Below are 27931 nucleotides of genomic sequence, written 5' to 3' on the forward strand. Positions count from 1 at the left end.
CTAGAAGTGCAGGCAGACACCAGTTCACTCCGCCTGTCAAACAGGTTTGTTGGCACGGGTCTGCCAGTTGCACCAGCTCTGACTGCATGACTTCTTGCTGGGAGCTGGCTTGCACCTGGCTTGCTTGGAGCACAACTGGAGTGAGCTCAGGTCTGCCTGAAAAGTACCACGAAGACAGACCCTCAAGCCCGTCTGTATGTCAAATAAGGGCCAAAGAGATCATGAAAGCAATAGGAAGCTTGAGGAGCACATCTGGAAAAGCACTGCTTGGACTGAGCTGCAATATTAAAAGGTTCAAAGTAAAAAAGAAATTAAAAAAAAGAAGCCAAAACCCCAAACCCAACAAGCAGAGCTCAGTAGAATAGGTCTGTGGAGCACTGTTATATGGGCACCCTTCAGAAACAGTACAAAAGCACCGGTAAGTGACTCTGTGGTGCTAAAGGAGCTTACTGGAAACACTGATAGATCTTCCTTTATGTGCACTTGGTTTCACCTCTCTGCTTTGCCAGCTACTGTATATATTTTTTCAACTGCTGTATATAAAATTACTTATAGTGCATTTGGAAATGACGTTTTTGTCTGAAAAAAATACGGCTTGGTTTATAGCTTGGAAGTAATTTTCTATTTGTCTGCAGTAATGCATGTGCTATCCTTAAAGCTTTAATTCCTTTTTTTTCCCCTGTTAGTGGGATTGTATTCCTTATAAATCATCTGTGGCACCACATTGAGCTCTTGCTGAGGCAGCTATACTGGAAGAACAGGTATACAGTAGAATATAAGCACCCATGTGTTTAAGTATGCTAGTTGTGGGCAACGTGGTATATTTTTATTTCTTGTTACAGCTGTTTGATTTTTCCCTCCCCTGGAAAATGCCTATGCCTGGTTTTGCCTAGGTAGTCTACTTAGTCTAAATGTAAAAATAGCATGCAAAATTTGGGAAAAGTAACTTACTGTTAGTAATTCTAACATGTAGAATTCTAAAGTGTCTGATACTGCAGCATGTAGAAACTCTCACAAAAATGGTACTTGCTGTCTTTCTAACACTGCTCTCTGATGTTCAAAGCCTATAAAAAAAACCCCCAGAAAACCACAGTGGGTACTGTAAAAAATTCAAGCAGAATATAAGAGGTAGTAAAATGAAGACTAGCTTACCATATACACACTATATCACTATGTAGGACTCAAAGGCATATGCCACATCTCTGCTACCACATCCTCCTCTGAAAGAATTACCTTTGCCAGATGTCTGACATCTTTTAAGCCTTTTGTCTATAGCTGTGGACTGCACATTATTCGCTCACACAGTGGTGTAATTATCAGAAAAGAGTAAGATTATGAGCAAACATCCTGATTAACTGAGAGAGTGCTCTTGTTCAGAATTAAGAGCCTAGAACCCATGAGGGAAACAGTCCACTTTTAGTATTGCCAAATAAACCAGAAAACCAAAACCTCTTTATCATTCCAGCTGGCTGCATGGTACTACAGGAGTGCTTTAAGCATGATATAAGTTTCATAAACTGATAAAGTACAGAATATGGAATTTAGTTACAGTTGGCAATACCATTCTGGATTATGAATGGTATACGAAAAGCACTGAAACGTTAGAAGATGACAGAATTAAGGTTGTGCACTATAAATTCACCTCTAGCTTGAGTGTAGCAGCTGTACAGTCATTGCTTATGTAACCAAGCACTTTGGTCCACCTCCTTCTGTCTTCTTCTGTGTACAAAAAGGACATTTCTCGCACAGTAAGGAGCTTTCCAATACTTTGGTTTACTCTCATTTCCTATACAACTGCAATTTCTGCAATCAATAGGACAGAGTCCTATTTATTGAACTGCACTTTTCACAGCAGGACAGGTCCTTCCTTCACACTGAACAAGGTAAGGATCCCATGGAAAATAGGCATTTAAAGTCATTACAGACTGTATCATAAGAAAAATATCTAAGTTTTCACTGATGACCTTAATTTTGACATTTCTTAAATGTTGGGGGCTTCACTTTGCTATCTTTAACTATTGTGTTTTTAAAAAAAACTGAGTAGTAGTTTTCATGAAGGTCCTGTATTTTGATAATTGGCCTATTTTAATAATTTCAATCTCTGTATAATAATTACTTTTTTCCCAACAGTATTTTTCTGTGGCTCCCTATATATTTATTATGTAGTAAAACTACTATGATAAAACAATACAGAAATTTTAAAATAATAATTAGGATCTCTGAAAAGTGTGACCTATCCATTTTTCCTAATAAACTACTCTTCCTGGAAGACAAACAATACCAATATTAATAATACAAAAAGCAGATGCTATGTGAATACTTGAGGGGATTACATGGATGAACTTAATGTGGTAGTAAAGGAATCACTGCTAATTAGACATCAGCAGAGGAGGAAAAAAACTGATGTGTAAATTTACGAGCTGTAAATTTGAGCTAATCATGTACTCCAAAGGATCATTCAGTATCATTAAAAATGAAAGTGTTTTTAAAGCCAAATATTCAAGCAATTAAGTGCCTAAATCATGACTGAATTTTTATAATTACAAGGATCAAGTATAGCATAATGAAATGTAAAAGGAAAGGAAACACTGTTAACATAGGCAACCCATACTGAAAGAAAAATGCAAATGGCACAGTGCCTTAAGTCCTATACACAGTTGGTATCAAACAAGAAAGCTGTAAATCATACAGAGTTCACATACTTAAGGAAACTACATCTTGGGCATACTCGTATCCCTGTATCAAGAAGCACACCAACCTTCTGCCTGTATCCCCTGGCAAAATAAAACCTCTCTAGCATGTTCAGCATATAAATCCCTTATATTAATAATGGAAAATTCCAGCCAAATGTGACTGGAACAAAGGCAGCATAGGCAAAAATACAGATAAAACACAGTGCTTTAATGTTTTCAAGCAATAATATCCAGTGCTGTCACTGCTGTCAGTTGTAGTGGCAATTTTGTAGAGACAAGTAGTCTCTGCCTAGCCCGGGTATACGGTGTTCAAATGTCCTGGTTTGGTTGAGAAATTCCTTGAAAAAGAATCTCACCAAACATCATGACAAAAATCTCTGGTATATTGTTTGGCTTGCCCTACAGACAGAGGATTTCCCCCGAGTGCCCTCACTCAAACTGAAATCTGGGAAATGATTGCATTCCAAATAGCGTAGCACCAAGTACTCAAAAGGAAGGTTACGTGATCCACCCTTTGCAATCGCGTCACGTCACGTAGCCCAGTACAGTATGTCCTCATCTGTCTTGTCACGGAGAGCCCAAACCCAGACACAGCACCTCAGATGTGGTCTTTGAAGCGCCAAACAGAGGGGAAGAACCGCTTCCCTTTTTCTGCAAAGCCTCTTCCTAAGCAGTCACCCCATGTCTGTAATGTTGCACAAGGCTTTTCTCTCCCTTTGCATTTGCTTTTGTTGAACTTCACAACGTTCCTGTCAGCCCATTTCCACAGCCTGGCCAGGTCCCTCCTAATAGCAGCGCTGCCCTTCAGCGTATGGGTCGCTCTCCCCGGTTTGGTATTGTCAGCAAAACTGAAATATGCCATAAGCACTCACTGCTAATATTTGCAGGAAGGGGGGAGGTTGGTGAACAAAGCCCTGACTTCACTCTGTTTATCAGCTCACTAGCATAATTTGGGGAAGCCATATTAGTCTATGCCCTTAGCCTGAACTGAAAGAGGCCAATTACTGCTGAAAACCAAAAAAAGTCAGTTTTAGGAGAACTGTGCCTTTGGCAAAGAAGTATTCTCAAATGTATTTTTTCATTTCTTGGCTTTCTTACAGTAGCAATATTATAGACCATTTTTTCCAGAGGACTTTAAAATAATCTTTCCTTTAAAAAAATTATGTATCTTTTCAAATCAAAGAGCAACAATTTGAATGCTAACTTAAACTTCATTTGTGTTCATTTTTATCATTATGAAATATGTTGCATAATTTTAATTCCTGTGGGATAGTATTTATTTTTCTACACTTCTGAAAAGAGAGAGTATCATGAATAAACTATTAGCAGGGTATATTTTTCATATTACATGTTTTTGCCACTACCTTCAAGAATGTTTAACTGAGCCAGATGTACAAAAAACCAATTAAAATGCAGCCGAAAACTTTAAAGAACACAGCAAGAAATTGCATAGCATACAAGATAATAGTTGGAAGGAAACACCTGAAAGCAGACTGAGGAACCCTCTGTCAATCTTCCTGATAAATGACTAATGTCAGAAATTAAGCAAGACTCCTGCTCAAATACCATCAAATGCTTTAAATTTGAGAGTGTCCATTCAGATAAACTCTCATATTTAAACAAAAGGGATAAAAAATCCCCTCTGTGATTTATGTAGTTATTTTTTAGTTGGGAATGGCATGCACAACAGTGGTACCTGTTATACGGTCTATATCATTTGAAACACTAAGACACGAAAGTCTATGTTTTTCCTCTGAACAATGCACACTACTTAGGGTGATGAGCATGCCTATCATGAATCAAAGCTAATTATTGTCTTACTCATAATGAAGCAGCACACTATCTTGTTTTACTGGGGCTTCTGTGAAGAAAATGGGGAGAAGCCAGGTGCTATGTCTAAGCTGCTCTGAAAGCACAGCCTGCAGAGCGCCGCCAGGATGGTGCACTCCTCCTCTGCTCACATTGACTGCAGACAGATTCCCCTAAAAGGGAGATTTGATACCTTTAGTCTCACCAGTAGGTATGTTAGGTTGCTTTTCATTCTCTACAAGTAAATTCTGATAAAATGGCTGTCATGTTTCTTGATGGTTTTGTTAGTGTTTACATGGAAACCAGATTTTTTTAAAAATGAAGAAACTTACAAAAGACATCTCCTCTAAGGCTTCGCTCATGGGCAATTCGATTCTCAAAATCTTCCTTCTCTTCGTCTGACTCTTCTGCCTCCTCTTCTGCAGTAGCTTCAGTTTCTTTCTCTTCCTCATTGTAGCTCCTACCAAGATCAATACCACCTTCATAGTCCAATAACTGCGAGTGGGTCTTAGAAGACGGTGTCACGGCTGCTTCTGGGATTGCATTCTTGATTGTTTCATGCTTCTTCACACTGTTTTTATGTGCAAGAAGTTTCTTAATTCTGTCCTTAGCTGTTCCAGGGATTCTTGCAATTTCCTTCACTGACTTTTCGGGGATAACTAGAACCAAGAAGAAAATACTAAATATTCATCTAAGGAATCATCCAGCAATGATAACATTTATAAATGGCACTGTGGTGTCCTTTACAATGTCCAGAGACCCATGTAGCCAAATTCTTTACTATGAGATATAAGTTCAGCTCTGCACAGAACTGAATACACACGCACGTGTTTAGCTCTGCTGTGCAGACAACCTTCTGTTTGAGTTACAGTGAGAAGACCAAAGCAAACCTCTGCCATAACCTCATTTGGACTCCTGTGTAACACAGGCCATAGAGCCCCTTACATTAATTATTTTTACACTGGAGCTTGGGTAAAAAATAATTATCATTCTTCAATCTGTGGACTACTAAAAATTGTCCATGGAGGTGTGATTCCCTGCATAACAAATGTCAGCCTACTAGCAATGAGCATTTTTCTTAGCTATCTTTTGTGAACTTCTCTGGCCTAACTTTCCTTGCACACCAGGCTGAAAGCCACTGAAATGGAGCATATTTTGAGAGGAGATACATCAACCTGCTCGATCACATTTCGTTTACCTCTAAGGTATATTTAGTTCTAAGGGATAAACCCCCAAAATTCTGAGAGGCATCAAAAAATGCCAAATTATTATCTTCTTGCAATTCCAAGGCAGACTAGAACATAAATGTAAATTTTGATGAGATTTTCACTGTTTTATGATTCCTCTTGGCTACAAAATACTAAAAGGATAACCAGCCTTGTCGTATCTTGCAACTTTGGATTCTGCTCAGAAACACAAAGGCTGCCAGAAGTGAAAAACTTAAGAGTGGGGTAAAAGTCAATTGAGATTGTTCAAACCTGTAAAACAAAAGAAAAAAATCTGAATTGGGGGTTTTCCTTATTATGAAGTATTATGAAGTCAAATATCCTTTATACCTAGGCAAAAAATTCAAAACATTCACTGGTAAGAGGACATTTTTGCATTTACATGGCAGCCCTGATTTTCAAATCATGCTTTCCTTGTCATTGTATTGAGTTTCAAGACACAAGCCTTTTATTTCTTTTAAAATCCAATTTTTCTCTCTCTACAGTCATCACACTATGTTTGGATTCTTGAATGAGGGACATATTTCATAGGAACCCATTTGAAGATGCATTTCTAGGGATGTGGGGAGGCAGGACTGATTTTCCACCAGTGGTGGGACCCAGTAGCAGCACAAAGGGCTCCTTTGAGACAGTATGTTGGCCAGCTGTTCTCCGTGTTCTCTTAAGATAGGAAAAGTCTCAGTTTATGTGAAATGAGGGGAGATTTTTGTTACATATCATGAAAAACTTGCTTACTATCCTTGCTATAGGATAGTAAAACACAGGAGCAAGCCACTTAGATTATTTGAACTGTATCACTGGAATTTTTGAAAAATTGTTAGGCTACCATCTGTCATTAATATGCTGGATATGATCTGCCTCAGAGCAAAAGAACAGACTGATCTTTTTTAGTCCCTTCCAGATGTACTCTTCTGTCATCTGACAAAGACTGATGGCTCTTTGTGCTGATGGCCAAATCATAACTGAGGGTTAAAGCCAGGACTACTTCGGATCAGTTTGTTCAAGGTATGTGTAAAGTACAAAGCAAATTCAAAGGAGAAATTATGGCAATACTGCAGGTGGTGCTTTTTATCAGCAACATCAGTTGCTGCTCAACATCAGTCGAGGAACACCACTGTGCCAAAACTAGGTCTGCAAGGGTTTGTGTGACAAATATGCAAGTTTTAGAGAAGACATAAATCTGAGGAGTTCTAGTTTATGAGATGATCCCATCCCACCATAAAGACTCCACCGGAGTTAACAAAGTCCCTACCTGTCATAGTACCAGAGCTCCTGAGGGAAAGAGTGTCCTTGGGGTTTAAAGTCCATGGCAATGGACTCTGAGGCTTGAGACAGTAAGGCTTTTGAATCAGCTCAGGATTTCATGACTGCTGTGACATGACTAGTCAGTATGCAATTATATACTCAGCCCTCTAGAGTTGGCCACAGCCTGAATCTGTGTGGGTGAGGAAGAAGAACTGGTAAGTAGGATAGAGCAACCACGTCATAAGCTACTGACAGCCTTCTGCAGTCTGAGTCCTTTTTGTGAAGTACCTAGGAAATAACGAGAGCTGGGCAGTTCCAGTGTGCTGTAGAAAAGCTCTTCCGTAGATGGAGACTATTTCCACCAATGGGTCAGAATAGCCTTATGTACTACTTCCTACCTTTGATTCTCAATCAGTATTGATGCTGCAGTGCCTACAGTCTTTTTGGATTGCAAATGGTGGGGGAAGTCAGCTATTTTTATTTCCCTCTGCTTTTGCTGTCTAGTGATTGCATTATCAGGACAAGAATATGTTCCCATTTTGCTCCTCACTTTGTAATAATAACTTTATAGTAATATTTTGGGACAGATGGACTAGACTTGTAACCTTGGGTAGTACTTTTTTTCTGTGTGTTTCTTTTCATAGAAACATAGCAGAAGAAAAACCACCAGTTAATAAAATAGAACTGTAGTCTAGTAGGAAGAGGGGAAAGTTCCCTGAATTTATATTCACTCCTGGAAAATACAATCCTATCACTGTGAATTTGTCACATTTAATTTGTGGCAAATGCAACTATATGTTATTTAGTATCCCAGGAACAGAATCAGACTCTTGGTGTGCTCACTGGAGCATTCAGGTTTTTTGAGGCTGCAGTTGGAGGTATAAAGTAAAGGGATGCCAATAAAAAAAAAATAAAAAATTGAGGATTATGTCTTTCTTTTCCTTTGGATAAAACTTGCAGCCCTGCTTGTCAGATACTTCCAAGTAAACTCTTTACTAATACTCCACTAAGTGAGCCTTTCCTCTGGAGGATGATGTCATTAAGAATGTAAGGTTCTCTGGGTCTAAACTCAGAATGCAGCAACAAAAATTAACAGGAAAGCTCCATTCCAAACAAATATCCTCTTGACAATCAGTAACAAGAAACTACAGGCTGTTATTGAAGAGGCTATGGAGATTTTCAAGCCAGGACTGACTGCTCAGCAAACCTGAACATCTGCTTTTAGTTTCTGCTTTGAAGTCTTCCTAGTGAAATGAAAAATTCTTACAGCTCAACATCATAACCTCTGTGGTGTCAGAAAATCAATTTCCTTGTATGTGCAAAATTAAGCAGTGCAGAAAGTCAACTGACAGGAGTGACAAAAATTGGGGGATGAAAGTGTATAAATCCCCACACACTTGCAGACCCCAGTTTGCTGCTGCAATATGAAAATCTGCATGTTCATGAGGACAAAGAGGGACTAGACACCAAGCATATTTTAGGATATATCACTAGTACCTTTCTAATCTGCATGCAGCTTTAGAGTATCCGGAGATGTGGATTTAAGGCTTTTTATGTCTACCCATAAATTGCAGGAGGAATAATGCAGTGTAAGGATAGACCACCTTAAACTGAGTCTGTTCTGTTGAATCCACTGCCTGTGGACTTGCCTGAATGAACAGCTCGCCTTCTCTGACAATCTGGGGTGCTACAGCTGAGGCAGTGATTTTTCAGGACCCTTCACTCCAAGACATGTATATAAATGCACAGGTGTTGCTCACAGACATTTGTGCATTTATCTATCCACGTGACTGCATAGAGAATTTTGGAAAGTGAAAAGAAATGTAGTGCATTTCATCCCAGCTCTTCTTTACGTACCTTCCATCAGGAAGCATGCAGATTAATGCCTTCTGCTCTGGTACAGTTTGTGGTTTTTGCCCTAGTATGAAAATATCTCAGCTTTCAAAGGTATTTTATTTCTTTGAATTAGAGAGAATTAAAGCAAGAGGTGGAAAAACAAAGGCAAATGCTGGCTGAGAGCTAAAAGTAAATCTTTTCTGTCATCGGTTGCTGTACAAGATTATAAGACCACAGAAATGGCTTGGTGTAGGATGTCTAATGATTAAGTTGTGAAAGTTGAGTTGGAAAAAATATAGAGAGCAGATGCCACCCCCCTGTCTGCTGCATTGTGTAAAGGGAAATACTTAGGGGATGATAGAGGAGAGGGGCAGACAGTGATCCGTTTGCCTCCCACACACCTGCGACCGCAGCCGGCGCTGGCTGGGGCTCTGGACATAAGGGGGCTGCAATAGGAGAGAGCTCGCTCTGCACACCAGCAGGCACCACACTGCTTCCACCTTCACACCTAGCAATATATTTAAAAACCTGGTGAGACACAAGCCTAGGAGGTCGGCTTACAAATCCTTTTGTAGCTCCCCTGTAGCTTCTGTGTACAAAAGCTGGAGAGGGGATGAGGGATACAGACGACTATTTACCACATTTAGGGGGAGTCTGTAGACGTGAGTAAAGATTGGATCAGCAGGACGTAGTTTCAGAAATCATTCTAAAAGTTCTCAACCTCTTTCAGATAGTCTTAAGAGAGTCTGAAAACTTTCATAGATAGGTTAAAACACAGATTCTAGACTATTATTCTCTTTTAAGCACCATGGAATATCATCTACCAACATATGTTCCTCACCTGTTTCATTTCTAAAATTCTTACGACCTTATTTAGGGAAAGATGCTTTGAGAAATCAGGGGAAGTTCATCACGCTAGACTGTGCTTAATATGTGACTACACCAGCCAGCAATGCTTCCAGTAGGAAAAGTGGGATGACAAAAGCCTAAGTGTTATTCATTAAAGGATGACAGCAGTATTTGGCTCCATACTGATTTTAATTGTAAGAAGCTCACTGGTGATATGACCAGAATCACTTTTTAAGCTTTGAAATTTTATTATGTCAAACCCGACTTTTCTCAGGACTGGCAAGTTAACAAGAAAGCAAATCATATATGGGATTTAGGGGTTACCCTATGAGCAAAAAAGGAACATGAGTAATACAAGAGGCACAGAGAGAGTTGGCATGACTTTGTATTGCCATTTAGATATCCAGGAAAGCGTAATTAAGAATAGTAACCTCTGCCTCCAGCTGGGCAATAACAAGAGTGTCATTGTTGAGCTCCCTAGAGTGATGTCTGAAGCTCGTAGGCTTTAAGTTAGTACTGCTTTTTCCTGTTATTTTGTAGTTTCCTACCAAAAGAGTGAATCAAAAATAGGTTCATTTTCCCCCCAGGAATCTTAATTGCTTATGGAACCTCATGAGACTCTATTCTTAAATAAAAGCTGAAATACACATAGAAGCATGTGGTGAGGGAAATGTGGTTTTTCAATGCACAACAGGAAATCAGGAAACACATGAACCTGAGAACAACAGATTGCAGCAAGATAGAGGCCAGATGTGGAAATGGCTAGGACCCTTTTAGGGAGCATTTGAAAGGTTACATCTCTATAGATTCTCAAAAGAAATGTGTGCTAGACACAGTTCAGAAACAGCCTCCAGCGTTTCATGCATATAGGAGTGTTGAATGGCAAAAGGGTGCCTGAGCAATCACAGGTCATATCCATAAAAGCAGCACTGTTTGCAGCCTGATGTTTCAACAGCTTTCTCCTAAGTTAGTACGTTGACATACAAATTAAATGAAAGAATTTCCCTCACCTTCTGTGCAAAGGTGAATTTTACATTACCTTGCTTATTAGTTTATTTGGTAGCATGAGGACATGAAGACATGGAAGTTTTATTATGAACAGTGTGCTTAGTTACTCTCATTTCATGCTCTGAAAATTAAGCTATATATTAAAATGTTTTTCATTTGTTATAAAAAGCTAATACTGTTGCCATGGTAGCCAGTTTGTTATATACTAGAAACAACTGCTATAGAGAATTAATGCTTCCCTGTGAAAATGGGATTCCCACCCTGTGGGAATAATTATGTGGAGTACTGAGGACATATTTAAGAAGCCTTTTGTTTAGCTGCAGCACAACCCCAGGCCCATCTCTCCGGGGAGCTGCTATGGGCTGCACGAGTTGCAGCCGCTGCCACCAAAAGAAACGTGAAGCCGGAGCCTCCAGCCCCCAAATTCCTAGGATGGTGTTCTCATCCTGTTAAACCCAATAGCAACACTTTACTGAAGCCAAAGTTTTTCCACAATTGCTGTATGACATGGAGAACACTTAGCGTTTCAATGTAGGCTGGTACATCTAACTGGTGTTTGTGTCGCTGTTTGGAAAAACATTTTCCCTGATAGCAAAACGTATGTCCTGCCTCAGTTACACTGATCAGACTTTTTTGAGGATTGCAGTAAAAATCAGCTATTGAAACATTCCAGGTTAAAAGAACCTCCTCCTCTTCTCTTTAAAAAAGAGGCATATGTGTGGGAACTACCACCAGAGAAACCAGTCTCTTTTTAGCACCACTGCTTTTCAGGTTTTACCTACCACTGACTGCTTTTCAGGTTTTACCTACCACTGACTCTGTATTTGTTCTTCCCCTCTATTGTTGTATACATCTTTCTAGCTACACCCTTGCCTTTTGACCTTCTGCCTATGGCTCTGATTTCTCTTATTACTGTGTGTTATTCCTCTATCCTCTCTTCTATTAAATCTCTTTTCCATTTAGTGTGCTCTACTAAGTTTATGAATGCATGGCTCCTTCCTCTTCTAAACAACTAATGGACTTCAGTAAATGGAAATATGACATGAAGAAGTATGCAGAGAGAGAGCAAACAATTTAATAGAAACAGCGTTGAGAAGATAGAAATCATCTGTGTTCGGCACTGATTTTTTTACAGGGCTAGACATTAAAAAATGTGTCATAGCCTTCCTTTGTTCATATTTAAGCAAGCATTCCTGTTGCATTGTTTCTGCTTGAGAAAAGAATATTTTCTACATAGACTTGGTCAAAAGGAGATTTTCGTTTGACCTTTTCAGCTTCTCATTAAAAAGAAACAAAACCCAAAAAACCCCCAGACCTTTTTGCTCAGAGATGTATTTGTTTAACTTTTCATCTGTGGTACATTCTGTTTTAACAGAACCATATCAAGATGTGTCATGTCAGTTTGCTTTGATATTCAGTCAGGTCTCAAGCCCAATCACATCATTCTGTTGCAGTAAGCTGCAGTGACACATCACAAGGGATGTGGTCTAGCAAGGAAACTGGCTCATAACATTGAATTTGAGCATGAAGAACCTTCTTAACAGATTTGCTGTGGCAATCTGTGTCCAAATCCAACCTTTCAGTACCAGTCAGGTTTTTGTGTGTTTAGTTTTTCTTGTTAAAAGTCAACATTTTTTACTGGAAGTAGAAACTTAATGAAAGTTTAACTTATCGATGCGATATTGGAGGTTTCAGTTACTATTATAATGGGAGTAGGAACATGAACAATAGTGATACTCATAGAACATCCGTGACCAGGAGGTATAATCATAATATGTATCTGATCAAGGATTACTTGAAAAAGACCCAGGAAAAAAGATTTATATATTATGTAGCCTTCAGCTGCTATAGACAAGAACTTTTAAAATGTTTTCACAACATCTTTTATTCAAATAATCTGAGCCGGACTCAGATGTCCTCCTGAGGAAGACATCTCTAATGATGTTGCAGGAGAAACCTCTGCCAAGTTTAATAAAAGCATTAAATAAAAAGGTTCATTTTAAATATAAAGACAAGAACAGCCTTTCTTTCTTTCTTCTTCTTGGAGGGTCATATTCAGTTAGAACAGGGCAATAACATCTTTATAGGAGGTCTTCAACACTCAATAGACAAACAAAGGCAAAATTATAAGTGAAAATAGTTTAGAACAGAAGTCACAGCTTTCTTCTGTTCTCTCACTTTCTGCTAAGTTAGCTTGAAACTCTTCTGGAAGGGACTGCACAGCCCTCCAAGGGGCTAGCCGTGGGAGTTCAAGGAAAATACACAGTAGAATTTTAAAGCTATTTTCTCTGTTTCTTCAGGACAAATTCTCTATTCTACTTGCAATTCCTATTGATACTATGAGACTTGGGGACTCATAGGCAAAATGAATTTGAACAAATAATACTTGATGCAATGCCTCGTACAATCAATATGTTATTTTGTGGACAGGTCTTGCCTGGTTGGTATTGCAGCACTGTTCAGCATGACATTTCCTAGAAAATGCCTTATAACCATAAATTATTGGAGAAAAACAATATAGCACTATTCCTGATATCCAATGGTACTCACCAACACAATTGAATCCACTTCCTCGGTAGCCCTGTTTGCATTTGCACTTGAAGGATCCTTCGGTGTTGAGGCACTCTGCATGGAGGTTACACCTGTGTGTATTTGTCACACATTCATTTATATCTAGGGAAAGATATAAACACTTCAGTGAAAACTGTGTTGAAACCCAAGCTTCATGACAGCCTGTTTGTGCCGGCTGTCCATTTCCAGGTATTGTAAGCACTAGTGTTAGACCAAGATCGACCAGAGACCATTGGGGGCAGAAGAATTCACACTAGGAGAGAATCCTTAATGTCAGCTCCAACTGCACAACTAATGGCATATGCGTCCATGGAAAATGTAGAGCATCCCAGTAAAGACAAAGTGAACGTAGTGATTTTCTGACTGAGAACAGGATTCAAATTATAGGTTGTAGATCCTCTTCTATTAACAAAAATGCAAAAGGCAACAAGAGAATGTGTGACAACAGTCAAAAAAAATTCACCAAATCTGTCTCATTCTTTCATTCACTCTAGAAGAAATGCAATGGAAAGTAACCCTGAGCATGCCAAGATGTTGAGATCTTCTGTTTACCTCTAACATTCCAGCATACACATGACGCTGTAGGAAAGTATAATCAGGAGAAATTCAGTAGAAAATACTACATTCAACTGACAGCAAAATGTACAGGCACCAAGAGTAACTGATTTTGTTCTCCTTTTCCCTTATTTTGCTACATCACAAAGATGGTTCTGGTTTCTCCCACATGAGGGAGACAAGTTGGTGCACGAATTTTTGCACCACTTATATTTTATCCAGATTGCTTCATTTTTAGCAGATGACAGGTCCTCTCATAATGTAAGTCAGCTAGGAGACAAGTAGCAGGAAGACTGACCCAAAAATACGGTATGTCTGAGAGTGAGATTCAGGTTTGCAGATAAAATCCTGACTACTGATACCTCTCCAGTTTTTCCTCCATGCACACATATTGTATGAAAAAGTAAATATTTTTTCCACTTTAAGACTCTCAGGTTTTGCACACAACAGGAATTGCAAACTTGACTTTCCAAAACCTGCCTTATAATCTCCCTCCCACCACTAACTCCCAATACCAAGCAAACATAAACAAATCCCATGAATTCTCTTTTGTATGTGCTTCTTGTAGTAGTTCCAACCCTTCCAGGCCCTCGTGTAGTCAACTGCTTGAACAATACTGCTGCAGTGCCTGCTGCGGTAACTTACACTTTGCTGTTCTTCCACCATGCAGCTAATGGATTGAAACAGGAGTAAAGGTGTTTTGACATTTGTTTTAACACCTAGGCATGTCAAGATAATTTTTTGCCTATATTTATTTTTGTTTGGGAGAAACTTAGGCACGCAAGAGAGACTTGAAAAGTGATTAAAACCTACTATTGTCATACTTCTTTTTTAAAGTTCTGTACTGTCCATCCAAACAAGTGTTTTTACAGTCATGAAGGCACTTGATTCACATTCCTCAGTAATGACAAAAAAAAAAAAAAAAAGAAAAAAAAGATTGTGGGACTGCTTGTTCATCACAAGTTGAAAGTCAAGAGGACAAAAAATGGCTCTTTAACTAAACCTGTACCAGAAGTAGCCCTTCTTTGTAGTCGATTGTTGCTAACTTACTACAAGCCCTTGCACATCTTGACTTGGTACAATGAAGCAATTTAATTTGCAAGTGCCAGTGATCAGGTTTTTCACAAGGGCACAGAGAAAACCCAGAGAAAAATTCAACATGCCATCAAGAATATTCTTAGTGTGATATCTTTTATCCATTTCTGAGGCAGTATCCCCAGACTAGGCCAACATGCTTCAGGAAATGACAGGAAAGATGCATGGTGTGGGAATCAAAAAGAATGAAGGAAAATTAATGGGCTGAATCTTACCTACACAGTCATAACGGCCACTGACGTATTTCAGTTCATAACCAAGCTGGCACTTGCAGTAGTAGCTTCCAAACGTGTTGATGCATCTGCGGTTGTAAGAGCAGACAGCTTTGCCGGCAGAACATTCATCAATGTCTAGAGCAGGAGAAGGGATGCTGGTCAGATCCATGAGAAGGTAAAATGGGAAAGCAAGAACTAGTTGAGATTTGCACAGGAATGATTTGGTCTTGGTTATCACAAGTTGTTTAATAAATAAGTCCTATAATTACACACTTGCAGTTGGCTTTTGCATGTGCTTACATGAATGAAGCAGCAAAACGTGAACTAACTTCATGGAAGATTTTGAGACCTGGCATGGTAAAAGCTAGGGTAACTGGCAGTGGGGATTCTCCCCACCGGGGACAATGATTTGCCCTCAGGTCATGGAGCAAGGTGAGAAGGAACTCCACAAATTCCATTATTTCCCCTGAGAAAGGAAATGACAGAGAATTGTTTAAGAGAAAGTCCCAGAAAAGGAAACGGAGAGCAGCAGCAGCTCTTCTACCGAATCTCTGCACCTCCCCTTGCTGGGCTAAGTCAAGGCATAACGTGGAGTTTCCAGACTGCGAGTGGTCTGCCCAGCAAGGTAGATGACAGGGACAGACATTTCGGAGAGAGAAGGAGGAAGGCTGGTATGGGAGGGGCCTAAGAACGTTATTCAACAACCACTGTAATTAAATGTTGCTAATTTGATTTGGTTTATTGTAACATCAAATTTAAAATAGTGCCAATTATGATATTCGGTATTTGTCCTTCCCTATCACATTTTAGCACATAGCAGTGACTTTGCACATAATTCATCATGCCACACTGCTGTGTGGCAGTAGAATTGCTGTGAAGTGCTGCTGGACACCACAGTCAGTCTTTTTATCATTTCTACCATTCTTTTACAGTGCTTAGGTGATCAAAGGGAAGTGGACAACAACAGAAAAATATTTAAACAAACCTGTAGTCAAAATCCCTCTTTCTGCCCATGCTACACACTTCTGATGAGGGCTTCTGTTTCCCAGCCTCCATTCCCAGACCTCTCCAGGTTCTCGTTTCCCCATGCCTCTGCCAGGACCAGGGTTTGTCACAAGCTAAAGGACAAGCCTACTGCACTCGAACCTAGCATGAAGCTTGTGTCTGCAGTGAACTCTGAAGACTCACTGTACTCTTAGAAACAACAGGTTTAGGTTTAATTAAAAATTTTCATCTATAATTGTTATTTTTTTCCTTCACCAATGCACATGTAGAAGAGGCAAAGTGAAACACATCAATATGCTGCTCTGCGGGTCCAGGAATAATGCAGCTTCTTAGGAGGATTAAGCTAAGACTAACAGCCATGGATCTTCAAACGCTTATCTGTTTATAGTGTTTCTGTGACTAATACTAGAGTATTAGAGTATCTTATAATATATAAAGCATCTATTATGCTATACAGCAGGAAGATGCTATCTCATTTTAGAGATGGAGAATGGATGACATACCACAAGTCATGCAGAAAGAAGGGATCTGATATTTCCAACCACTGGACATACCTTTTTGTCTATTTTACCTTTTATCATATGTATCGGCATTCTTCCAAATCTATTTGAGCAGACAAGGTCAATAAAAATAAACTCAATACAAAAGAATAAAAAAATTTGCCTGAATAATTCAGTAAGAGATTTAAGAGAACCAGTCATCTTGTCTATTGTATTTAAATACATATGTCTACAATGTTTGCCTTCACATAGCTCTTAAGTAATTCAAACAAATGTTAACTGTGACTGGTGGTAGTCCGAGAGCCTTGCTGATTACTCAAAGCAGGACAGTTCCAATTACAAACTCATTTCATTTGAAAGAAAGAAATACCATTCTCACGTTGGAGTCTTTATAGTTTGGAAGTTGAGCCAAGTATCCATATGGGTTTATCTGATAGCTCCTAAAAGCAATAAAGTAGTCCCAGGCCATACCATGTGCAAGCTGCCCTTTATGATCTGAAGGACTCGCACCATTGTGACAGAAGGAATGTAAAATATGTGAAATCGTCAATATTACGTATGTTGCTAAAGTCATTTTAGTAAATAGCACTTGTTGCAAAAAGTTTTTTCACAGAATCACAGAATGGTTGAGGCTGGAAGGGACCTCTGGAGGTCATCTTGACCAACCCCCTGCTCCAGCGGGGACACCTAGAGCTGGTTGCCCTGCTCCTGCTACTCCCTGACATGCACTTCACTGCCCCTTCTGCTCTAGTTGTCAGGGTGGTCTCTGCTTTGGAGGGTTTGTTTCACATCTATCGGGTTTTGGAAGGAGCTCATTTAACTTCAGTATCCAAATGGGTACGATTTCAGCATTAGGTTACAATGCTGTAGCACTGCTTTGTCAGATGACAGTGTAAAACATTATCACGGAACAGTACCAAGTGTTATAAGCAATGCTTTCTTCATTGCAGGAAGAAACATTGATGTGATGTTGAGGCTTCTGGAGAACAATCCAGAAGTTTGTATTGTGGGTCATCACAATAAAAGAAAAACCCACCCAAACACAACGCCCAAATCCTATAACGCATTATGTCAGTAGGACAGCTTCCTGCAGGCAAAGCATTGTATTTAACAGCCTCATAGCAATAGGGAGAAACTGAACCTGCTAATGACTCCAGATCATGTCAAAACATTCAATTATTTATTGGGGATGGGACTGGCCCAAAGAATTACATGGCCAATATTACCAGAACAGTTATTAAAAAAAAGCATGCAAACATTACACTGCACTGCGAGTAACAAGAAGCATTATTCAAGCCAATGAGGAGGGCTAACTACTTCTTAACCTTTCCCCAGAATCTGAAGTTTTTGGGGATCCTATAGAAAAGAAGCTGAGAGTGAGCTCTCTAATCATACCAATGCATGTCCTTCTGTTTGGTCCCAACTGAAGGCCACCTGATGGACAAAGACACTGCACCTCCCCTTTGACTTCTTCACATCCATATTGGCAATTCACCACAGCACATGTCCTAGAACCTGAAAACGGTATTTAAAATAACAAAAAGAGCAAAATTCTAGGCTGGGATCATGCACTTAAAATTAAGTTAGATCTGAACGAACACGGAAAATTAATCAGAACAACATTCCATTCATCACAAATTAAGCTGTTTATACATTAAAGCATTAACAATTCAGGGGTCCATGAGACAGATCTTACACTCCCCTTCACTTTGTTTTTTCTTTATCTGCCCTTATTCCTCCTTTTTTCTCTGATCCCAGTTCCGTGACTTCTTACTACCACCTTTTAGATTCAGAGACAGAACTGCTCAAAGTAGAAAAAAGGTGGTTTTTACATTTTCCATTGAAACAGTTTTACCTTACAGAAAACTGCTATTCAGTAGTGAAATGTTTTAATTGCTTACCATTAAATATGCTTCTAGTACAGAATCTGATTTTAAAAACTATTTAGCCTGAGGGACTTAGAAACTGCCCTTTCTTTTGAACCTTTATGGAACAGATATCTGAATCCAATGAGGCACTAGCCAGAACACAAGTCTTGGTCACCACGGGTTGGTTAGGAGTATGAATTATTGGAGATGATTTTGATTAGCCTCTAAACAGAAATGTAGGGATCTAGATCCTGTCTGAGAGACCTACGTGAGACTAGAAAAGTAGGAGAAATGTATTAAGTATGTAGGGAGATATTCCTAAAATCCTGAAGATACCCAGGAAGCGTTAGTGTTATGATGCCAGGGAGAGAAGCAGCATTTGGAAGTGTTTACTGGAACAGATGGAGGTGTGTGCAAAGAAAGTATTTCCAGCTACTTCACTCTGGTTGTGTTCAGAGAAACAGAAATGTATATAGGTTCTTTATAAGTGGAAAGCCTGGAGCAGTTGTCAACTAATTAGAGACAGAAACCAACTGCAAGAACTTGAAACTGGCTCACCGCTTGGGTAGAAGAATATCTGAATTTTATTTTAAAATACAACATGTTTATTGTCAGAAGTACCAGCACTTTCAGAATGGTGCACAGTAACAGAGTGTATAGAAAAGACAATGATATGTGCAGGTGCATATATAGCTACAGCCATATTATCTGTGATTTGAATAAAAAATATAATGCATATTAGTTCTGTGTGCTTTTAAAATTAATCTGTTTAACCTCTGATAAAAATTATTTTTCTGAGGCTGGTTTGTTTAGAATCTGTGGCTGTGATGAATATACAAGGCCAAGAATTTATTGTATTTGCAAAAGCATTTTACTTTTGTATGAATGGGAACATACAGGAGGTAAGGGTTAAAAAAAGACAGACTGTAAATCATAATACTTTGGCACATCATCTACTTTCTAAGTGGGAATAAAGAAACTTATTAAAAATTATTCCTCTCTAATTGGTAATTGTCTGTTTTCTCTTTTGTTTGAAGCTCCTATTCCTGGCTTTGGTTAGACATAATATTGGCTTAGATGAACTGCTAATTAGATCTATTATAGTAATGCCTGCAGAGTTTGGGTGGTTTTGTGTTAGGTACTAACCTACTAGCTATTTTAAGCAATGGTTCTCTGTGGTCCAAAGCCACAGTCTTCTGATACCCTTCTTCCAGCCCCATGGTCCCTCAGCGTGGTTGCAGGTAAGCCTGACTGCTCAGACTAGGTGGACTTCATCTTGCTAAGGTGACTTACATCATGGTGAATTTGATTCAAAAGAAGCAACAATACGCTCAAAATATTTGCCTGAATAAAATGATGAGAATCATACAGTTGGTTAAATAACTTGGCATTTCATCTGAGCAAAAGCTTAAGTCAGCTTCAAGTGAAATGGGAGGCTACTAAACTTAACCAAGAATAATTTCTACTTGAGCAAATAATTTACTACTTCATTTCATAATCATAGTTTCAGCTTAAGAAAATAAAGGCTCTTCGGAACTGGAAGGTGGCAGATGGGTTGCATTAACGAAGCACAAGCTGGATTAACATTTTTTACCTCCTTAACTAGAGCTGTGAAGAATGAAGACTTATTTCCTTTCTATGGGAAACCTGTTTTTCCCCCTGAAATTTGGTTTCATTCTGTGTCAGTGTTTGTCAGGGCTCTACTGAGAAATAATGTTCCCGTGTGCCAAAGTGAAATGCAAGCTTCAGGGCTCACAGCTGCTCAGGCAATTTTTTCATATACACTTGACACTGGCCACCACTGCTGCTGAGAAATTCAGCATTTTGTGCTGGCTTAAGCAAGGGATAGTGCAACTGAGCATTTGGAACAAATGCGGAGTTTCTTAAATCTGGAAATGAGTCCTGAACTAGGACTGGCTTAAAACTAATGCAGCAGAAATATTAAGTTACAGTCTGGATCCAGTTTTCTGAGTTGGTTCAGAAGTGTGGCTGCAGCAAGTGTTTGTGCTGAGAAGAGCAGCAGGGAGGGATGGAGGGGACAAAGCTGCTGCTGGGCTCAAAGGATAGTTTCTTTTGACTGCAGTTCTGGCTTCTGCCAACTTCAGCTGTCCATAAGACAGTGGCCTTACTGAAAACTGCTCGGCATATGATGTCAGCAGATAGATACACAAATTATCTTGATGAAATGGAAGGAATATATATCTATTTCTCAGGGATCTCAGGGCTCCGCAGCTGTTGGCTGCCGGTGATACACACCACGCTTAGTAATGCAGAGGTACATCCCTGAGCTGTGATGCAGGGAAGGGAAACCCTCCAAAAGGTCTGGCCCCAGGCACTTTTCATGGCAATGTTGGTCCCCCTACCATAAGAGAGAGAGAGTAGGAGCTCTGGCTTTCCTACCTGCCCCAAGCTGCAGACCCTGCACTCCTGAAAGTGTTTGCCAAGGCTGGGTATTTTTTCCAATTATCCCAAGACTGACAGCAAACTTGCCAGAGAGACACCCTGCCTGGTGAATAGTTGTCTCCAAGGTTTGGAGACCAAAGCCTTTCAGAGTTTGTGGTTTTCTGTCATATCCATGGGAAAGATTGTGCTGCACCCCATACAGCTAGGTCCATTGGTTTAGGACGGACCTCTCAAGCAGATTGTTCCGCTGCTGAGACCAACTATATTCCTTGTCCAGCTGATGCATCTGCTCTGGTCCAGTGTACTCCATAAAGGGCTGTCCCCATGTTCCTTAGGGTCTTGTGAAATTCAAAGCCAAAAATACCTCTATGGCACAGCTCAGGTGAAGAAAAAAAAGCATTTTCTACAAACAAAACAGTGTAATTGAAAAATAAGAAGCTTCTTCAGGTCTGAAAAATCAGGTTGGCTAAGAAGGCAGAATGCTTTCTGCTACATGCTGGCTTAAAGACAAAGAAAATAGGTAGAAATATAGTTTAGATAAGCCTTAGCTCAATGAACAAGTGTTTGCAAGAAGCTGGCGGCAACTGTGAGAAGCATATTGATATACAGATAAAATAAATTAGTCAGGGAGCACAGAAAGATAAAGCAAGGAATAATGGCATGAAATTCAGCACAGTAAAAAGTAGTGTATATTGGTGGTTTGCTTGGATAGGTTCATTCATCCTTACTCAACAGATGAACTGGCAGGACTATGCACCAAGGTTACACTAGCTGTCCTTCATCTGAAGCAATGCTATCATAGATTTTTACTTCTAGCAGGACAAAAATTCCTCTGAACACCAAAATACAAGTATGACCTAGTTTACTTTATCCAGGTACCGCCAAATAGAAGCCTCTTTCAGTTGCTGACAGTACCAGAGAGCTGTGGCAAAGACCCTATCCTGAATAAGCTAAACCCATTCATCACAAGAAGAAAATCTGCTGGGTCAAATGCAATTAAGGTGATTTTGGTGTGCCTGTCCTATCAGCTCTATTACTTACTTGCACACGTGCCATCTGGCATAAGCATGTACCCGTTGAGACAATAGCACTTGTAGCTGCCATGTGTATTCATACATCTGTGTTCACAGGGACGTGGTTTCAGTCCACATTCGTTCAGATCTGCAGAAGTCATTGGAATGAAGTGAGTGCTGGGTTTGTATACATATATTCATACATATAGGTGGATAATACTGCCTAATGCCTTGAATCCTCCACAGTAAAATCGCCTGGATTGAAAATGAGCCAGCCCCTTGCAAGATGAGAGTTTAGCTGGCCATCTGGCTGAAAGACTGCTAGCAAAACTAACATGGGCAGACTTCTACACCTGAGAAACTAATGCAAGCTCTGGCCACATCTGGCAGCTTGTTAGGAAGAGGTGGAGGGGGACAGAATTGCAGTTAGTCTCTCTTCTGGGAGTTATTTTTCTGGATTTCTCTGATTCTAGCTGGAGATTTTAGCCCTCCAGTTGACCTCCGTACTAGAAAGGCATAAACATGAGACGAAGAACAGCAAATCGGCTTGAGATAAAGTTAAACAAAGGTTGGTGGTTTTTTTCTGAGCTACATATTGGTACCAAGGTTAGCAGCAGCAGAAATTAAATACAATATAAGAATTATGTGACTTTAAGAATAAAAGGACAAGCCTCAAAAATCTCAAAATCCTGAGAATAAAAGCACCCTAAATCCTTCTCAAAATCCAGGATTTAAAAGGCTTTGCAGAAACTAAATTAATTTCAAATTCCCAATAGCTATCCTTCACAGGGAGAAAACTAGAATCTTAAAAAATTTAATTTGCGTGGCATAGGCAAAGCAATGCTGACAACAGTATTGGTCCTATGACAAGGGGACATCATCTGTGCTTGTGACTTCTGTGAACTGACACCCCTACTGCTTGTATTTTGAAACCTGATTAGTAAACAGACAGAACTCATTAACAGAATGCACCAGCACATGCAGCCCATTCAATGTGTGTTTAACGGCACATGTGACCAATAATATAATTTCAATAAAGACGCAACTCTCCAAGCAAGTACTGAGCTTGTGCAGCCCCACTTCTAATGGGAGAAGCATCGGTTCTCATGTCTATGCGCCCTGCAGACCACAGAAAAAGCATAAACTTTGTGGGGGTTATACATGTGCAGAAGTGTTTGTTACAGCTCAGTCCAGCGAAGAAAAAGAGGGTTGCATTCTATTATTTAAACATAGAGTCTGTTTGAAAAAGGACAACCTATCAGCTTGCAAATCACATTGGATTTTTGTGCTACTGTGGCTCCACTAAATAACCAAGACTCTCTTAAAGAAACAAGAGAGCAAACTAGGGAACAAAAGTTATTCCACTTAGACCATACATTTTCAAAAGTGCTTAGCTGCACCTATCTTGCACAGTAATGCACAGATAGCATATACAGCTCTAAAAGAGAACCTACGGAGATAAGGCTAATTTAGCTCAGACTTGGTGGCAGACTAAGGCAGTCCTCTTATCCCTGTTACTTCAGTTAGCTCATGTTGAGCTTGCTCAGCAGGGTATTCTGCTCTAAGGACAGAGCAAGGCTACATCTGCCAGTAAATTAAAAATGGCTCTGAGTATTCCTGGCTGCTGGAACATGACCACCTATATGGCTATACTATTGAAATAGCTCTGGGACATTTCTGGCCTGTGCTAGCCACCACTTTACTAAAAAATTCCTGGCCATGCTTCAGAAGGTAGAACAGCCCAGGGAACTAACAGCCAATTTGCACGTGTAGTTCTGTGCAGTGCTTCCACCAAACCTCAAACTCTGAATCTACTGCAAGTGTGCAGAACTGATCTACTTGCCTACGGAGGGCATATCAAATGCATCAGGAGTTACTGCACAGAAAACACCTAAAAGCTGAGGGCTTCTCTGTTGCCTTTTGGTAACATTTAAGCTGTGAAATAATCTTTGAGGTTAAACTTCTGGATTTAGAGGCTGAAGTTGTAAGAGGTACCTACGTATCTATTACACACAACCAGGGCTGTTGTTTCACTTTCCTCTCTTAGTGCTACTGAGGAATTGACTTCTTTCCCTGTGAGCGACATCAAAAGCATAGAAGATGGAGTTTTCCAAAATACTTAACAGTATAGCTTTATAGTATACTGTTTGAAAGATATTGTGTAATAAATGGGTTGTTTTGACTCTGAAAAATGTGTCTTTAGTATGTCAATGCAATGTTTTCCAGCAAAGGCTGCAGGTGCTTAGGAAGGTAGCAAGGATAGACCCGTCCATTTGTGTGGCCTTTATATCATGCTTCTCTCACAGCACCTGCAGTTCACTCATCTGCACTGCAGTAGGATTGCCTCTCTCCACGCACAGTGACCTGCTCCTTTCATCTGATCCAACACAAGGGTCTCATATATCAGAACAGAGAAAAAACGCTCAGTTCTCACCAATGTGTTAGCTGAAATATTTCCATGTCTAACTGCAAGTTTATGAAGGCAAAGTGGCGCATTCAATGTTTCTGAATATGCGATTCTAAAGACCCCCAATTCTGGTTCTCAGAAATACCAATCAGCATATGCAAACAGATGGCATTGGCCCAGGCAGCTTGAGAAATTACATGTCTAGCACATAGTTACATGTCTTTCTGATGAAAAGGTTAGTTAAGAAATTAACATGGGTTGCTAGTTAAGAAAATAACATGGGTTCTGGATCTGACTCCTGTCTCTTCTAATAATTTCCTATATAATGTCTCCATGCCTTAATCTTCTGACTATAAATATGACAGTTTGCCCTTGTCATCGGCCCGCAGGAGATAGATACATGATATAAGTTCAAACTTCTGTGTGCTGAAGGAGGCTTAGAGCTTGCCTGGGATGCTGGCGATACAAGAGCCTTCAACTCTAAGCTCTTCTAAGTAAACAAGAAAATACCTTGGTTTACTATTTTGCAAGATGACACATAGTACGAGATAAGGAGACAGAACACGAACAGTCTGCTTTCTGGAGTAATATCACCATGTGCACAAACCTTGATTACAGGTTTTCCCTGTAAATCCAGGGAAACATTTGCATTTGTTTGGTCCCATGCACTCGCCATACTTGCAGCCATGTCCACAGACAGCTGGCGGAGTCAGGCAGAGAAAGGAGAGAGAAAAAGAAAAAGTTAGAAATACTCTGAGAACTTTTGCCCTACTTAGTTGCCTAAGAACTTATTGCACAAGTTCAACGTCCTCCATACTTTTCCCTCTAGTTCGGGCATGGTAGCTACTGATCAGCACTTGATTTCTGCTTGAGAAAAGTGACACTAGCATGGATTACACGAGTGCATGCTTTTCCAGATTTGTAAAGACCTGGAAAAGAGGGGACTCCTTTTAGCTCTCTCCCTTATGCTTTTTCTGCCATGCTTATGATTCACATTTAGTTTTGTACTCTTGCCTTTTTCCTGTTTTTAAGTAGCCTGTGTGAAAAGCAGCTAGCCAGCAGCTTGACTTGCTATGCTTGGCATCTGGAGTAGGAAAGAGGTAGCAGCACTCTTCTGAAACCAAAGGAGACACATTACCCTACAGCAGTTTTCCAGTCTTGGATCTCCTCAGTTACAGCTGAGGAACGTGTCCATCCCGTGATGGAACATTCAGAGCACGTCTATCAAACGATCAGGCAACTATCCTTACCACACATCCCAATAAGTATGATTGCATCAGGTTTACAATTATTTGAGAGGCCTATGCTTAGCCTGGATGCATTAAAAAGTAAAAATTTTCTAACTCTCAGCCCTCTGGATCATTAGTCAGAAAATAAATGCTGACTTTTATAAGGCTTAAGGCTCCTAAAGTCAATGTGATTCTCAACATGAGGGTTATTCAGGAAAAAGCAAACCAAACATGCATTTAAATCAGTACTAGCTCTGGAAAAACAGCGAAAGAGTATGCACCAGAATGTGCATCTCGCTACCTTGTGTAATTAAGCTGCTAGGCAAACTGTAGGAAATAGGAAAGTCACAGTGTTAGTTACTATATAGTAAAATTCATAATTAAAATTCGTACTTCTGAATTCAAGTATCTTCCCTACATTTAAAGATTCATTCAGACATGCTGATCCTCTAACTCTGCAGAATAAGGCATTTTTCTACACTACCTCTAACCCTGAATGCAACATGGCATACTGCAAGACCAGTTCAGTTTCAGCACTGAAGCAGAGAACACCACTGTGTCTGGATTTACAGTGCAGAATTACATCATAGTTGGCTTATGTAATGTGCCAAAGAAGAATCTTAAAAGTTTATGAAAACTGTGTTTTAGTATGAAAGCAACCTCTTGCTTTAAAAGAAGACAACCTACTCCACTGGCTGATCAAAGTTACGTTTGCCAGTTGTCCCCCCAGGTGTTCATTTGCTTCAAAACTAAGGTGCTATTAAGCAATGCAGAAATATTAATAATGGTATTCATCACTTTTTCCTTTTTTAAACTGACATGCTATATATACAGAGCAGAGATATTTTGGCATCTTACCCTTTTAGATACCAGTATATTGATTTTCAGCAATGAATAACCCTAAGCCTCTAATCAAATTCAACACATATACAATGCCAAACTCTCTGGGACAACAGGTGCAATATCTGAAAGATTCCTAAAACATGTATTTTATGATTTTGTTGTGTTTTGCCCAAGTACAACTAGAGAGAGATTCCACATCACCTTCTCCTTGGGATCTGTAAACCTTTTACAAATTCGAAATGTCTTAAGAGTCATCGAGACTTCATTAAGCAAACGATCCACAGACTAGAATGCTGGCTGGCTACCCAAGCTCAAGCCAGGTGCACTTATTGCTTGGGGTTTATTTATATTTTTAGAAAGTTAAAACCTCCTGGTTCTCAGAGTCTGTGTACTCTGAAGATAAAGGATACCAACTGATAGAAAACCATTTTAGGGGTCCATATATAGCATTAGAAAACACTGCATTTTTGGCACTTACTTGACAGCTGTAACAGTATAGGCACTGACCAGGGCTGTGCTGGAGGTTAGAACAGATGGTCCCTTCTGGACCTACAAATTTTTGAATATGTATTTTGTGGTTTGGTGTTATTTACCTAAAGCTCTGCTTTTTTGAGGAGGTGGTCTCTCAAACATGTTTTATTCACTCTCTCACAGAGTTAAGAGATTTCACTCCTCAGAAGGTTCCTTTCTGTAACTTCTGGCAGACATACGAAATCCCTTTATTAGTACCAAGTACACCGCCGTGGAGAGGAAACAAGCATAAAGTGTTAATGTTACCTTCGCAGTGGCCCTTGTTGTTCTTTTTCCAGCCATAACAGCAATCCAACCTAGAACCATAGCGACACACCCCAGGCTGGCTCACAGCCACCAGCTGCCCACGAGCTCTTGAGCTGCGTAAGGAAGGATAAACACTAGCTGCAGCAGGCGTAAGTACTTTAATCCATTGCTCCGTATACTCCTTTCTACATTTCCCTTATGTTTTATCCACCATCAGGCATTTTCATTTCACCAAACCTAGGGCAGTGTTCCTGGACAGGAATGCAAAGTTGCATTTAGTTGTAGAAACAAGGGAGATGGGAACATTCCACCTGCAATAAATTAACTGTGCAACTTAAATCCTTTCTAATGAGAAACATGGGAAAGGCAAAGAACACAGCCAGGTCCCCTGCTAGAATGAGTCATTTTTAGTATCAGTGAAGTCAATGGGGCTGCTTTAGCTTGCGTCATGTGAAGAAATTTGGATCAAATATACGATGCCATACCTGACAGCGCTATTGCTTTGGATGATGAAATACTGATTCTACAGAAAAGCAGCTTTCTGAACATCAGTCAGCCCCATAAAAGCTACTGACTTGCAGGTTCATAGCCACTGCATGCGTGCAAATTGATTAAGTGCAGTCCTGTGCATTCTGGTTGCACAGGACTCCCTGACCATACAAATTAACATTCATTTAATCTGCCAATAAGCCCAGAGGGTTCAAAGTCACTGTGCAGATCAACAGGTGCAAGAGTTGGAAAACCTGCAACATTAGTAGCCAAAATTATAAATCTGATGGAAATC

General features: G+C 39.8%; 1 protein-coding gene across 1 annotated transcript in view; it reads right to left on the bottom strand.

Annotated features, from left to right (window-relative positions):
* Window positions 1–27931, bottom strand: part of EGFL6 (EGF like domain multiple 6) — a 41989-nt gene that overhangs the window by 8855 nt on the left and 5203 nt on the right. Inside the window, exons 2-8 of the mRNA XM_069770388.1 lie at window positions 27148–27260; window positions 24906–24998; window positions 21920–22039; window positions 18003–18122; window positions 15103–15237; window positions 13217–13339; window positions 4835–5161 (exon numbers count right to left, since the gene is read on the bottom strand). Of these exons, the coding sequence (XP_069626489.1) occupies window positions 4835–5161; window positions 13217–13339; window positions 15103–15237; window positions 18003–18122; window positions 21920–22039; window positions 24906–24998; window positions 27148–27260 (1031 nt within the window). The remainder of the gene's footprint in view (window positions 1–4834; window positions 5162–13216; window positions 13340–15102; window positions 15238–18002; window positions 18123–21919; window positions 22040–24905; window positions 24999–27147; window positions 27261–27931) is intronic.

This window comes from Haliaeetus albicilla, chromosome 25 (genome assembly GCF_947461875.1).
Source record: "Haliaeetus albicilla chromosome 25, bHalAlb1.1, whole genome shotgun sequence".
Lineage (NCBI taxonomy): Eukaryota > Metazoa > Chordata > Aves > Accipitriformes > Accipitridae > Haliaeetus > Haliaeetus albicilla.